The sequence below is a fragment of the Prionailurus viverrinus genome, chromosome B3 (assembly GCF_022837055.1).
Source record: "Prionailurus viverrinus isolate Anna chromosome B3, UM_Priviv_1.0, whole genome shotgun sequence".
In the NCBI taxonomy this organism is placed as follows: domain Eukaryota; kingdom Metazoa; phylum Chordata; class Mammalia; order Carnivora; family Felidae; genus Prionailurus; species Prionailurus viverrinus.
The window spans coordinates 103,671,155-103,687,299 of record NC_062566.1 but is presented as its reverse complement, the minus strand read 5'-3'; the positions used below and the strand labels follow the sequence as shown (position 1 = coordinate 103,687,299).

The window sequence follows — 16,145 nt, the reverse complement described above, 5'->3', positions numbered from 1 at the left end:
CCAGAAACAGCCTATAAAAAGTCTTTTGGCTCTCAAATTTCACAGAAATTTGACACAGGAGAATCCCAGTTCTTCTAATGATGCTAGAATTATCATCAGCAGAGTCCAGGACTCAGTGTGAGGGGAATAGTAGGAATCACAAGCAATCTGGATTCTGTAGCAACACAAGGATAAGATGAGTCCACGTTCTCCTTGACAAAATGGCACAGCACATCTGCTTAGGAGAGTAACAATGAAGTACAAGATTCCAACGCCTACCCTCCCCCAAACAACCACTGCACTAGAGTTAGCAGTCTACAAAACAATGGAAATGTCAGGTCACCCTCCTGTTCCATGCCCTCCCCCCCCCCACCACTTCCTCTTTCACCCTGGATGAGTTGTCATCTTTCCATGAAAGAATGCCAAGCCTTCAGTCAGTCTGACTGGCAGTTCCTGCTCTTCAGGTTCCCTGGATGCTTCAAAAGGGTGGCAATGTGTTACCAGAAAGACTACCCTTCTTGGCAGGCTGTTTTCCAGGCTTCCACCCCCGGTGAGTCACCCGCCAGTTTCTGTCATGTATAAGGAGATCTGTGATTATAGAAGACTTCATTCGAGTCTCATGGACCTGAGACTCACCAGTGACACCTTCTAAATTCAGACTGGATTATACAGGTGTTTTGGTGGAGACCTTCCAGATCTCAGGTGAACTAGAATGCGGAAGTGGCAGCAAATAAAATCATGACATAACAATAGTAACAGTCGGTCCTGAATAATAACATTCCCCAAAAACTGAATTCAAAAGCCACCCAGAAAGTAAACAATTAAGTCAAAGCAAGAGTAGTCAAAAGATTTCAACCTTGAACATGAGTCTCCAAAATCTTCTCTTAAAATTATTCCATGCATGTTTTTAGTAAACGTGCAAGAAAATAAATTTTAGTCCATTACTTACTTATTTTATAATCACCCTTAATAAAAAAGAATCCTCCATTTGACACAAAGGATACATTAAAGCATACACAAGAAAATGGATATTTTAAAGTCTCCTACCAAAGCTTTATTACCACCCCTCTTTTGCATGAATCTGTATTAGACACTATTAGAAATCAAACTATCCTTTCCCTCAAGGAACACCTTTTCAAAGAGCATAAAGACCAAAATAAGTATTGCTATCAGATAAGATCAGTTAAATATCCTGAAACATATTTTTAAAAATAAGATGAAAATGATGCCTGGGTGGTTCAGTCAGTTAAGCATACGACTCTTGCTTTTGACTCAGGTCCTGATCTCATGGGTTGTGAGTTTGAGCCCCACATTGGGCTCTGTGCTGATAGTGTGGAGCCTGCTTGGGATTCTCTGTCTCCCTCTCTCTCTGCGTTCCCTGCTCATTCTTTTTCTCTCTCTCTCAAAAAATAAACATTTAAAAAATAAATAAAGATGAAAATAAGAAAACAAGGATGTCAGAATAAGTCCAACAGGTGAATGTTAATGGTGTGTAATGCAATGACAGATAAAGGATTTATACAGAAAAGCAATAGCTTTAGCAGAAAAGAACTTAAGATGAGTTAAGAGTACTGGAGAGTACGGGAAAATGTCAGGTTGTAAGACGTTGAATAAGATGTTGGCAGTGAGTCCTTCCTTCTCTAGCGACTTCATTGCAAAGAGGAAGAAAGCTTATTTTGTATAAAGCATTTACACATCACTGAAATTATCAATCCAATCTATTGTTCCTCTCTAATAATCTAAGAACAGGTTCTAATGTTCTTCAAAGAAGGGAACACATTCAAATATTTGTTCACGTAATCCATTTATTCAAATATTAATTTGTTAGAGATATTTGGGTACCTAGTTTATGCCAGGTATATAGTACTAAGTATAGAGGCCCCCAGGGGGAACAAATCAAACCTGAGACCTGTCTCAGAGTTTAGAGTCTAATGAGGAAGACAGAAATCGAACAAGTAGTCCCAGAATGACTGTGTACTCACAAATGTCATTATATGAGAGAGAAAAGTACAAAAAACCTAAATTGCTTTGGGGGACTCATAAAAGGCCTCTTGGTGAAGTGGAATTTAAATGGAGAATTAACTAAGTAATGGGTTGAGAGTTCTGGGACATGGACACAGCTTGTGCATAGGTCCTAAAAATTCATCTTTGTATCTCCAGAGCCTCACAAATAGTAGACGCTCAATAAATATGTATGGAACTTCAAGATCTTAGAACATTCTGAAAATCTCTCCCAGGAACACAACCCGTACACACAGAAAAAAAGAAAAAAAGAAGAAGAACTACCAGCACAGAGAGGTGTTATCTGGAACAAAAAATAATAGCAGAACAAAAAATAAATTATGTGAAGAAGTGACTGAAATATTATGCATATTATAGTTGTATGAGACAACATACAAAACTAATTATGCACTTAAGTGGGAAAAGATAATAAGTGTATTTTCTTTAGGAATATGAAAACATGTGAAAATTAAGAATAATACAGGTCCTCACATGTCAACTGATAAAATTAATCAACTAGCAACCATCCAATTTACATTCCGTATATAAAACTGCAAATTCCTTCTATTTTGAAGGAATTCTTCCAGTCAATTTTCAGACAAAGCTCATTCCCACCAACTCCATCCATGCCGGTCCCCAAAGAATTGCAGTGTTACCTTAGTAACACCTTACATTTCTATAAGGCCTTATATTTCTATAAAGTCTCTTCCCATACATTATATTTTTGCTATCATCATTGGCTTCTTCCATATGATTTTTATTATTTTATAGGTCAGTATAATGTGCTGTATGTACAAATCAGCAAGGAAAAAGCAGCTCCTGGTTCCCCACACGGGACCCCAAGGGATTTATTGTTCACCACTGGCATTTTAAGTATCACATATTTCTTTTTAACACCCTTATCTAGGAAAGGAATCGAGTGTATGTAAAATAGACCACTTCATAAGTTTGAAAATTTAAGAAAAATCATTTAAATCTTAATGTCCTAACAAAAATACTGCTATGGATTTGTGAAGTGTGTTTCTACCTATGTTTTATGTGTATCTCTAGTTTTTCTGATAATAAATTATATATGCTCACTGGAAAAAACACAGTTTAGATAATGAAAGTCCTCTATAACTCCACCCCACTTCTCCACCCGAGAAAACTATTGCTAAGGGTTTGGCTATGCAGGTCCACAATCCCTTATCTACTGTCCCATTATTCAAAAAGCTCCAAAACCCGGGGCACCTGGGTGATTCAGTTGGTTAAGTGTCCACTCTAGATTTTGGCTTCGGCCCTAATCCTACAGTTCATGGGTTCGAGCCTCACATTGCAATGAGTGCTGGCAGTGCTGAGCCTGTTTGGGATTCTCTCTTTCTCTCTCTTTCTCTCTCTCTCTCACTCTCAAAATAAATAAATAAACTAAAACAAAGCAAAACTCCAAAACCCAAAACACTTTTATAACGTTGGTTGTCAAAATCTGATTTGAACATACATAACGCCATTTGTAATCTTTATATATCCCACTTAGTGTGAATATTCATGTGTCGCTGCAGAAGCATTAATGTTTTTGATTACAGGGTGCCATCCAACCCCCTTAGTAGAGCCATTATTTAATAGATGACACATGGCCCTATGAAAGATTGAAAAATCCTGAATTCTGAAACACACTTTTTTTAAGTTTATTTTATTTATTTTTGAGAGAAAGAGAGAGAGAGCAAGAGGGAGAGAAAAAGTCCCAAGCAGGCTCCCTCCTCGCTCAATACAGAGCCCAACATGGGGCTCGAACCCACGAACCATGAGACCATGACCTGAGCCGAAACCAAGAGTCAGATGCTTAACCAACTGAGTCACCCAGGCACCCCCAAGTCTACATCCCTTACTTGAACTATTGGAATCAAGTGTGTTTCTGGGGAGCGCCTGGTTAAGCGCTCAGGTTCAGTCAGTTAAGCGTCTGACTCTTGGTTTCAGCTCAGGTCATGATCTCACAGTTTGTGGGTTCAAGCCCTGCATCGGGCTCTGTGCTGACAGCTTGGAGCCTGGAGCCTGCTTTGGATTCTGTGTCTCCCTCTCTCTCTGCCTCTGCCCCAATTGTGCTCTCTGTCTCTCAAAAATAAATAAATGTAAAAAAAAAAATTAAAAAATAAAAGATTCTCTCCCTTTCCCTCTGCCCCTCGCACACACACAAACTCTCTCTCTTTTTTTTATTATTGCCATGCTAATTTTCTTTATTTTTTACTATGAAATTTATTGTCAAATTTGTTTCCATACCACATCCAGTGCGCATCCCAACAGGTGCCCTCCTCCATGCGCATCACCCACTTTCCCCTCCCTCCCACCCCCCCACCAACCCTCAATTTATTCTCAGTTTTTAAGAGTCTCTTATGGTTTGCCTCCCTCCCTAACACACACGCTCTCTGAAAAAAACAAAAACAAAAAAAAAACCTACACTTGTACGAATATTACTATCATTAACACTATTTCAGAAGCAGACCATATACCATAAATACCTCTCTGTAATTAGATTTTCCAACGTGATAATACATCAGAGATATCTCTGCACGTCAATTCACTGTGCTCTTTAAACAGCCATCTGGACACATGTGAGGAATAGTAGGACAGGAAGAGTGAGGGGAACCCTGACTTTAAGGAAAGGGTAAATAATTCAAAAGGAGACCCACAGGAATGGTTAGGGAAGAAGTCTACAAGCAAAGAACAGGTATCACAGAGTTCAGAGCCAGAAAGGCTCTTCGGGCCAACAGCCTCATTTTTCTGTTAGAAAGCTAACCTGGGGTAGACAGAGGTGATGACTCCCTTACATTCCTGCTGCCATTTAGCGGGCCACCTGCCACCGGAGCCCCAGGGTCCTACTTCCGCGCTCCTGCCACACTCACTGCGGCTGCTCTGAGACTCCGTACCCCAAAAGGTGAGGGCACGATTAGCTATGAAAACTGTGGGAGCAGCTTTCTCCGTGCAGACGCGCAGACTGCTCCCGGGGTTAGCGCAAGCTGCTAATACAGAAGTCTGTTCGTCCACCACCGTGAACAGTAGCCGTGCAAACTCCGCAGCTTGTGCTTTTATAGCTTTGTCGCTAAACAGAGACAGGTATGGGAAGCCATCCCCAATTACTAAGAATTCAAGCTGGATGTTCACATTTAGGTTGCTTTCTCTCAAATCAAGCCACCGTAGGCCACGAGCATGTCATTTTCTTTACTAACCTTGATTTGCCTTTTTGGGCCCCACAGAGCTAACCCCATTATCGAAGAACACTGACACTATTCCACCAGCTGGGAAACCACCAACACCGGACGAGTCTCCTCCAGAATCTCCCCACCCCTCGCTGTGCCCCCAAAACCACTTGGTTCATTCAAATGTGTCCCTCCCAACAAGCAAGTATGCTTTCGTTTACATAAAGCAAATCTAAAATGTGCATATATATCCAAATCCTGGAATTCACCATACAGAAGAGCAGAGGAAAAAAGAGTGAATCTACAGAATATCAGCAGGACTTTCCCTCTCCTCCTCAACACAGGCCCCAACCACCATGTCTACCCCCCTCCCCGTCACGCTTACAGCAGCAAGTGGGACGGACGCAACTTGGCCAACCCTTTGCTAGAAGCACCAACTGTGAGAATAAAGTTTATAAACATATACTTCCAGAATCCTGCGGCCCTTCAAAGGAACCCCCACCTCACAAAGACTGTGGAAATAAATTACAGTAATGCAGCCTTCTCTCAAGACACCTGGGGCTACAGCCCAGTCAATCCTGTGGGGGGAAATGAAAGCTTTTCAACAGAGTATCACAAAACCTCTGCCATGTCCTGAGGACTGCTTCAATTCTATAAATTGACTGAGAAGTTAAAAACACATGTAGTGTGCTCATGTACCCTGGGGTCCTAATACACAAAGCAAAGCGGTGCTTCACCAAAGCCCACCCATTTCCAGAATCTACCCACTTCCACAGCTGTGGCTGCCTGGAACAGACTGGCTCTTACAGGGAAAGCTGGAGAATAACCTGTACAATCCCACCCCCAGACACCAGGGGACTGATCTCCGAGTATTGTAAGATGGAAGTCAGCGAGGTTATTTTGAAGTTACATGAGGGTCTAAGCTAAGCGAAGGGCTTTTACACAGTCAGCACAGTGGACACCTCGACCCCACAAAGGAGCAGTAACAATATCCCCCTCCCTTCCTCCCCAGGATGCTGGGGAAAGCGTAGTCATGCAGGCTGTTGAGCTTCCCCAGTAGACACAGACACGGGGGAGAGAGGACACTCTTTAGTGTCTTGGAGAAGCAGGAGACTCTGATGAGAAGTGAGGAGAGAGACCCTACCGCACTTTCTAGTCTGTTTCAGATAGGGCTCCAAAAGGCAATGAGATGTTCTTAGTCTCTCGAGGAGTATGGAACCTGAAGATGAAGCATAAACTCTGACCAAATAACTTTCTATAAAAGCCCATAGATCTAAATATCTGTCAGTTCCCTTCTCTCTGTTTTTACACTGTGTACAAAGCAGCCTGGCAAATGCATGTGCTGGTGTTTTCTGGGGCCCAGTGGCTGACGGGTGGCCTTTGGATGGGCTACAGTCTCATCCTCAGCCCTGACGGGAGAGGGAGGAGGGAGAGAGAGAATGCAAATAGGAGTGAACTCAAAAGACAACATACAAAGTGCTACACAAACGTCGGTTATCTTCCCAGCTCTGATTCCTATAGCACTTCATGCAGACCTTTTTGGGACATTTATAACAGATTATTTTGTCACCGTTCTCTGTGTAGTTACCGTATTCATATTTGTATCCCAAGCACAGTCCTGGCATAGCACAGGCACTTGCTAAATACAGTATTTGTGACCCAATCACGAACACAGGAACGACCATATACTTAAGCACCATCCAGAATTTCTGAAGCCACGCGCACTGTTCCCCACCCCGCACCAGAACAGCAGCAGGTTTCCGTTGGCACAGTGTGCAGGCAACAGCTCTACGCTCCCACAGTACAGGACTGGGTCTGCGCCCAAACCTTCCTTCCCCCTTTTATTGGATGCGTGTTCCTAGAGAATTTACTTAACCTCTCAGAGCCTCCATGTCCTCATCTGTACAATGGGGACCATAATATCTACCTCAACAAGACTGCCAGGAGATCAAATAAGCTAAGAAGTATTAAAGACTGGTATATAGTCCTCCATACATGTGGAGAGGGCAGCAGGAGACAGCAGAAAGAGCACTGTATCTGGAGTCAGACCTAGGCTAGAGTCAGATAGGTCAGATAGGTCTGGCTGCCTCAGAGCATCACTGGAAGGGTCAGAGGAGGAAACAGGGAAAACACCTTGAAACCTGTTAAGGGCTAAGCAAACGAGCCACCACTTACAAGTCTCAAGCACAGACTTTTAAGAATATCAAGTGATACTCCCCCTCCCCCATCATGCTATCAAATTCACGGAATGAATCCATGGAACCACACTTCCCACAGCTGCCTCTGCGTCAGTCTGTCGGCCGGACAAGCAATGCCCAGTGGTCACCTGCTGTGTGCCAGGCATGTGCTGGCGGCTGATGATGCTGACGGACTATGGACCTTGCCTTCAAGCCTTCAAGATGCCTACAGTCTCAGGGGGATGACTCATCAATTACAAATAATCATGTGCAAAGTGCCACCAGGCAGAAGAGCCAGTTGGGATGAAAGCGTAAAGCGGGGGCAGAGGTGGTAACCCTGAGCCTGGAGGACTCACAGGAAAGGCCACATTACCCAGGGTTACTGAAAATGTCGTTTGGTGACTGTGACAGAGAGGAAGGAGAGGAAAAGGTCAGCCGCAGAAATTATACACTGAAGCCAGTGTGCAAACCAGCTCAGAGCACAGCTTCCTAAAATTAAGACCATAGGTAATAAAAATGCTTCCCTTTTACTGGACCCAATAAAGAACGAGAGAAGCTTCTCTCTGTCTCAACACAATCAAAATAGAAAAGTGGCTTCCTTCACCTGAGGCTCACACATCAGAAGTGGAGGCAAAGCTTTTGTTTCCCTCCATCTGCCAACAAGCCTTGTCCTATCTCCCACCTTTCCAGACAGCACATGCTTTAAATGGCCCCATGTTTTCATCCACCCGGCCCTTTCCTTCTCTTCGTTCAAAACCCACTTTCTGGGGGCGCCTGGGTGGCGCAGTCGGTTAAGCATCCGACTTCAGCCAGGTCACGATCTCGCGGTCCGTGAGTTCGAGCCCCGCGTCAGGCTCTGGGCTGATGGCTCGGAGCCTGGAGCCTGTTTCCGATTCTGTGTCTCCCTCTCTCTCTGCCCCTCCCCTGTTCATGCTCTGTCTCTCTCTGTCCCAAAAATAAATAAAGGTTGAAAAAAAAACAGTTGAGAAATAATGACTCAACCATGAGCTCAATTGGAGGGCTTCTCACCAGAGTGAATAACTACCACTCAGTGATACCTTTAAAAAAAACAAAAAAAAAAACAAAAAAAAAACAAAAAAAACAAAAAAACCCACTTTCTGGCCACACGCCTCCAGACCATTCGAAAGTAGGAGGAGTCCCAGACACAGCCACAGTCAGCCTTCTCTATGGCACACTGCTCTGGCTGTGACCCCCTCCCTGAGAACATCAACCGTGCGGTCTGACATTTAGGAAGACTTGAAAACATCAGCGCTGCCCAAAATGGAAGCCTGGTTACCAAATAAACCGGTCAAAGATCTCATCAGAAAGAGGAATGGAAAGGACCCCGGGAATTCCCCTGTGGGTTTCTAAGCTCTGTCGGCACCTGGAGGAATGGGTTTAGGGAGTCCAATGGCATAAACTCGCCTCCCCCCCATACTCATTCATCCCCTCTCTTCATCCCACTGTCTCAGCCATGCTCATTAAAGTGTATTTAATGCCATTGCCTACAAAACCTGGGTCCTCTTCCTTTCTATTTTGGTCAAAGGTGGTTGCGTTGTCCTACACCCCAGGAAACTTCGCCGACTGAATGAAGTTAACACTGCCGGTGTAAAACAGATTTTTAATATCTAACACTTCAGATCTGCCGATGTAAATTACTAACGAGGTTCACTGCTAGTTATATTAGGCTTCTGGGGTGTAAAACAGAAGCATTACTAACCAAAATCTGATGAAAAAGGACTCAGTACCTCTGAGGGGTCTACATTAGGTTTATCACCTCCACTAGCTTCTAGTTAACATTCACCACCACTTAGGGGTAACTAAATCCAAGCCAAGAGCACAGAGCTCCAGAAAATTGAGATTCCAGAATAAACTACAGATGCTCCAGGAGGCCCAGAAACACCACTCTTTTCCTAGCAGGCAAGAGGTACTCTGGCCAGCAACCAGCGGGTATGGACACCCTAGCCAGGGAGACAGAGGATGAAGGCGGCTGCAGGAGGAGGAGAGCATGAATACACCTGCACGGACGCTTTCCATGCAGCCTTGAAGATAATCAGAAAAATACTACCAGTACAAAATTGTCATTTATACCGCAACACCCTATCCCCCTGGCTCCGGGAAAATAGTTAAATAAAAAGTAGGTGCATTTTTGGGAGCACCTGCTCAGTGGGTTGAGTGTCTGACTCTTTGATTTCCACTCAGGTCATGACGTGATGGAGGCTGGGCTTGGAGCCTGTGGGTTCTCCCTCTCCCTCTGCCCCTCCCCGCCTCACGTGTGCGTATGTGCATGCGTGTGTCTGCGCACGCTCTCTCTCAAAAAAAAAAAAGGGCAGGTGCATTTTTAAAAAGTAACTAAGTCAGTATTCTCTCTTTACCTTGGCAAAATCAAACCACCTTAGATTAGCAGCAGAATGACGGCCTCTTCAGAATTTTCACCAAAATCCCTTCAGTTTGAGGAATACCTATTACTGGCTTCCCTCCCCCCTCCCCCCAGCCCACCTCTTGCCAACCAAATTCAAAGAGACTCAATAAATACCCCTACACCATCCCTAAACTATGCTTAAACACGACTTGTGAGAACGTTGACGTCATCCGCTAATGATGGAATGAAAGATAAACGAGAAGAACTTAAATGCTTAGGGAAAATAACTCATTTCAAAGATCATTCCTATAATGGCTGTTTGGTTGAAGTCCAGGACTGAGGGTAGACTTTAAATCAAGCTCACATTAACAGAACGGTTCACAAAACACAGGCAGAAAGATGTGCAGTGGCAGTGTTGGCTCTCACTTGCTTGGCTCATGAAAGTTTTATTCCTTTACAGGCTTCTGCATCAAGGTCTTATCACACACACAATAAAATATGTGATCCCTAAAAGTGTTCATGTACCTGTTTTCCCTAGATAAGCTCCTCGAGGGCAGAGAACCTATCTTTATTTCTGCAAATTCCATGTCTAACATAACCTCAGACACATAATAATTGCTTCAACAAAGTCGTGAACGTATTGGCCAATTAATCGCTAATCTAAAACTATCTTTTTTTTAATTTTTTTTAATTTTATTTTTTTAATTTACATCCATGTTAGTTAGCATATAGCACAACAATGATTTCAGGAGTAGATTCCTTAGTGCCCCTTACCCATTGAGCCCATCCCCCCTCCCACAACCCCTCCAGTAACCCTCTGTTCTCCATATTTATGAGTCTCTTCTGTTTTGTCCCCCTCCCTGTTTTTAGATTATTTTTGTTTCCCTTCCCTTATGTTCATCTGTTTTGTCTCTTAAAATCCTCATATGAGTGAAGTCATGATATTTGTCTTTCTCTGACTAATTCCACTTAGCATAATACCCTCCAGTTCCATCCACATAGTTGTAAATGGCAAGATTTTATTCTTTTTGATTGCCGAGTAATATTCCTGTGTGTGTGTGTGTGTGTGTGTGTGTGTGTGTGTGTGTGTGTGTGTGTTTATACATACCACATCTTCTTTATCCATTCATCCATCGATGGACATTTGAGCTCTTTCCATACTTTGACTATTGTCGATAGTGCTGCTATAAACGTGGGGGTGCATGTGTCCGTTCGAAACAGCACACCCATATCTCTTGGATAAATACCTAGTAGTGCAATTGCTGGGTCATCAGGTAGTTCTATTTTTAGTTTTTTGAGGAACCTCCATACTGTTTTCCAGAGTGGCTGCACCAGCTTGCATTCCCAATTTTAAAACTATCTTCAAAGGAGAAAAAAGGCCATTGGTGTGGGCTACAGCCTCCAACACTGGGAAATGCCTCTGGCTACCTCCTGTTACTGTTTGTAGAATCTATCCAAAACGTGATGCAGTGCACTTGTGCTGACACACTGAACTGTGCCTTTACCTAGCAATTCACTGTTCAGTTAAGAGAACACACAGTTAAAGATAAAAGAAGTGTCCAGTATAGCAAGTGCAGTGTTTGAAGGGAGGTTAACCCCAGAGATCAAATTTGTGCTCTGTGATCATTTGATACTTCACTCATTAAATTGCTAAGCTGCCAACGTTAATTTGGGGGAGCGCTGTGCTATCTGAGGACCTGTCACCTGCGGTAGAATCACACACAGCAGAAGACATCCATCCTTCCTCTCTGGGGCCTTATAAACAATTAAACCCTTGCTAATTTCTCTCCCATTTTATCAGAACTAAGAAATAGATACCCTTAAAAGGCAAATAGACGGGAGTTCATCTTGCAGTTTTTTGTTTTGCCTCCTATCAATCACCTGAAGTGGGCATGATGGGGGCTGGTGGCTCTACGCAGATGCTCAAACTCTAGCTCCATCACTAAGTCGAAGCAAGCGTCTTACCCTCTCTGGGCCTCCGCTGCCTCCCAAATAGAGGAGAAGACATACTATCTCCAAGGTGTTCTGACAACAGACTGAGTTAACGCATGTGAGCACTCAACCTGGCACCTAATTAACCCTTACTGAGTATCTACGATGATTAGGCATTACCCCATCTCCCCGCCCCGTTTATCACTTCTCTGCCCCTCTGGACACAGTAGCAGAACTCTTAGAAGGAACAAGTTGAGACTCATGGTGGAGGATCATCTGTCCTCTTCAGCGTGCACAGTGCACACTTGATTCCCATCACCGTCAAATTGCTGTTGGAGGCTCTGTCCATCTACTCTCCATAAATACATGTTACAAGTTTTAGTCCACGGACGAGGAAAAGATACAAACGACATACTACTTCTGCATAGTGGTCAACGTTAACTAGATACCTCATGTAAGCTCCTCCCTTTTTACTTGAGGTCTAATACCTACACAGTCTGGGGAAATTAAGTATTAAGGAGAGACTCTTACAAAAGCCAGCTTCAAAGGGACCCCAAGTGACAGAGACTTTAGGGAGAGATGGTGCTCCACAAACGTGCTCTCTGGAAAAGGGGGTGAGAGGGGAGATTGTCTATGTGTGAGTATCTTAGGACTGGCTACCCTAAAAATAGTGGAAACAGGAAAACGATTTGTGAGGAAATATACTAGAAAAAGGAACTGAGAGAGAATGAGTACGCGGCCTAGTATAGTGACAAGGACAGAAATGAGCCCTTAGCATGTCTGAGGTCATTCTTCTGAAGCAGAAGCCAAAAATCTGTCATGTAAAGCCACATAGTTGGTAAGCAATTCCAGTCTAGCCTCAATCACTCAACTGGAGTGCAGGACAGTCACGGGGATTTAAAATTTTAAAAATTTGTCCTGGATGATTTGTAAGTAAGGTTCCTTGGTTCCTAGAGCTTTAAGGAGCTAGCAAATGTGGATCTGATTAAAACAGAAGGTTACACAGACAAGCCACGGAAGGAACTTCTAGAAGTCACACACACACACACACACACACACACACACACACACACACTCACCCAAGCAGAGATCAATAGGGTCAGGACGTTCATCAGAGCAGACCTGGAAGTGACCACCCCACCTATCTCATTGACAGCCAAACCTGTTGATTACAGACCCAGGCGCTGCCCCAAGCTGTACCTGCAGCTATTTGACGGCCTCACAGCTGGCTCTGCAGCCCTGAAAAGAGCAGGTTTGGTCACACAGCAACCTTCTGGCACTTTCCACCAGCTCTTTTTCTTGAAATTGAGTTACAAACATTAAGCACGTCATGCAACAAATCACCAAAGGGGGGAAAAGATGAAATCGGCCACTAAAATCCCTGCTTGAAGTGTGCTATACGCGTCACACAACAGCTTCCTTTTGTGGAAATGCCTGGCACAGAGTGGACCCTTTTGCCTGTTTTGATTTGCATCACAAAACACCTGTACTGACGTGGCCGGGAAATGCCAGGCACCACTGCACTTGACTGCTGCCCTACTTCCCAGGGGCTCAGCGAAGCTAGGTCTCTCGTATTTATTTCCTTTTCTTCTTACGCAGCCAGTGTCATGGAGCAGCCATCCTGGCAGTGGACGTGAATGACATCAGAATTCTCAAGAGCTGGGAGAATTTCAGAGATCTCTCACTTCACCAATGGCCAGAACCAAGGCTATGCCTCTTCCGTCCCAAGCCCACAAGCAAGCTGTGTCCCTCACGTGGCAAATTCAATGGTGCTCCAAAGGTATACTAACATAATTTTAGGATCATGAGAGGAGATTGCTAGAAGTAGAAGTCACCATCCAGAAGAGCCACCGTGCATAAAATACCTGTGCAGCATGAAGGTGACAAGATTCTGGGGTTAGAAGAGTTACACTTAAGAACCGTCAGATGGAATACCACTCAGTCATAAAAAAGAATGGTATTTGCAACAACATGGATGGACCTAGAGGGTACTCTACTAAGTGAAATAAGTCAGACAGAGAATGACAAATGCTGTGTGATTACACTTACATGTGGAATCTAAAAAAACAAAACAAAACAAATGAAAAACCGCTCTCAAATACAGAGAAGAAACTGGTGGTTGCCAGAAGTGGATAGGGAGGGATGAGATCAACAAAGGCGATTAAGAGGTACAAACTTCTAGTTATAAAACAAGTCACAAAGATGAAAAGTACAGCATAAGGAATATAGTTATTATAACATGTTGTACAGTGTGGACACTTACCATGGTGAGTACTAAGTAATGTACAGAATTGTGAAATCAACATACTGTACAGCTGAAACTAGTATAACACTGTATGTCAATTCACTTTACGAATTAAAAAAAGAATTTAAAGAAAAAAAAAAACACAAAAACCTCTCAGGATCCTAAGCCCAGGAGAAAGCCAAGGAGTCAGGCTCTGCTTCCACACAGAAGATGGGGACCTGGAAAACCCCTGTTCTAGACAATCCTGCTCTGTTTCCTTGACACCAAATAGGATTCCACCCATTTCAGTCTAACAGAGCTATAGGCAAAACTCTTTTTATTTTTTAATCAACTTTTGTACTTTCACTATGTGTCACACGCTTTAGTCAAGCAATGACTATTACTCAAAATACTGCTTGATTACAAAAAGTGGCCAGGTACTACATTTAGATAAAAATACTTTTCAGTGCACATTAGATACATGTTCTGTGTTTGAAATAAACGTCTAAGGAAACCTGTCTCTCTTCCCTGTATTGCCTAGTTCTTATTTTATCACAGCTCCAGAACGAATGAAAATCCCACCAATAAAATTTAAGACCCTCTTTTCCTTATAGGGTAGTCTTTGCATGGTTTTCTAAGAGAAGTTGACCAGTCTTAACACAGAAGTCTTCTCTATCCCGCCTAGTGTCTTTTGCAATGAGCTGGTCACTATTTCTCTAAAGGGCCATTCTATTGGAAGATCTCTCCCTCAGGCTATAATCATTGGAGATTCATTAATTTCCTAATTGAAGTTAATGTTAAACCTTTCTCCAGATAATACACTAATCTCTGAGCCATTCCTTTCACTTATCAATCCGAATAACCAGACTACTGTGGGGACTGCTCCACTGTAAACACCAACCAGGCAATAAACACAAAGCACAGTTAACAGTGGACTGTTCCGGGCCACTCAGAAAAAAAGTAAAGCCAGAAAAAAAGCAGGCACTCAGAAACAAAGTAAAGGCAAGAAGCCTGTGCAAGAGGAACCACAGATTCATTTGGAACAGTATCTGCTGATCCACGGAGAAGCTACTGCTTCAGTCAGAGGTAAAGCTTCTCTGCCTTGAAGTGATGCTACCCAGTTCCTGGACCTTCACAAGCAGCTTCTACAGGGCATTGTTTAAGGTCAGCTGGTAGAGAAATTCTAAGTGACTTTTCTGAATGCTAGTCTTCAACAGATCATTTAAGACATCTAACGATCAGTTCTTATGTGGTAATCGGTAAACCTGGCTTTAAGACTTCACACTGGACCAGAACACACTGGAAAATGTGCAGTGAGAGATGGAAAGATCTGTTGCATTTTCAACGAGGGCTAAGACACCTCCACCCTGTGGGTTCTGCCATGCAGCCACAACAATGACAGTGGTGAAGGGCAGAGTTCCTGTGGAAACACTTACAGTGCAATTCTTCTGGTGGAAACAGGCCCCTGAAAAAACAAAGGCTTTGCACCAACAGTGCATCGTGATGGAGTCCAGCAGAATGGTGGGTCTGGGGCGGAACATTCAGAGCCTAAGCCAAGAATAAATATTAACGTCACATACGTGAAGCTGAAACTCTTTCGCTAATTAAAGCACAAAACCTGCAGATATGACATATCCTGGTATCTTCAGATCTTCAAGCAGCAGCAGCTCATTGACTAACTCATAATCAAGGGCATCTCTCCAAGGCTCTTCTGCAGCTAGGAAAGGACAAACCACAATAAGCTACGTTTATATGAGTTAGGTTGATCATATTATATGCTAATAAATGAGTTGGCTCCACCTTCAGCAACCTTCTGCTTGAATTTAATTACTGGGTTAGCCTTTAAAAGGGCACGCCCTCCACCTGCAAATGAGTTTGGCACTCGTGTTCAGAAGACAGCTGGACATCTAGACCACACTCTGCCCCTCCCATGAGATAGCCCAGTTCTACTACAGGGGCAAGCCACCAAGCTTACGACCACAGGGCCACCCCCAGACGAGTCTCAACATCACACTGACTTTTACCACCTCCGGTGTAAAGAGGAGAACCTTTTCTCACCCCTCACCCCAAGGCATCCAATTCAACCATTTATTCAGCACCTATCAGGGGACACGCACTGAGAATAAATGAGAACAGACCAAGACAATCCCCCTACCGTCATGAACTGTGTTCCTGTCAATAGAATGAACCAGGAACAATTTGCTTTTAAAAAGCACTGAAGTCGGGGCGCCTGGGTGGCTCCATCGGTTGGGCGTCCGACTTCGGCTCAGGTCACGATCTCGCAGTCCGTGAGTTCGAGC

At 43.6% G+C, this 16,145-nt stretch overlaps 1 protein-coding gene across 2 annotated transcripts in view; it reads right to left on the bottom strand.

The window, feature by feature from the left end:
* Positions 1-16,145, bottom strand: part of PRKCH (protein kinase C eta) — a 232,515-nt gene that overhangs the window by 195,258 nt on the left and 21,112 nt on the right. Inside the window, exon 1 of one of the 2 annotated variants that reach the window (XM_047861892.1) lies at positions 15,282-16,030. The exons of the other annotated variant lie outside the window; for it this stretch is intronic. Within the exon in view, the coding sequence (XP_047717848.1) occupies positions 15,282-15,386 (105 nt within the window). The 5' untranslated portion in view covers positions 15,387-16,030. Of the gene's footprint in view, positions 1-15,281; positions 16,031-16,145 lie in introns of those variants that run through there. 2 annotated transcript variants of the gene reach the window in all.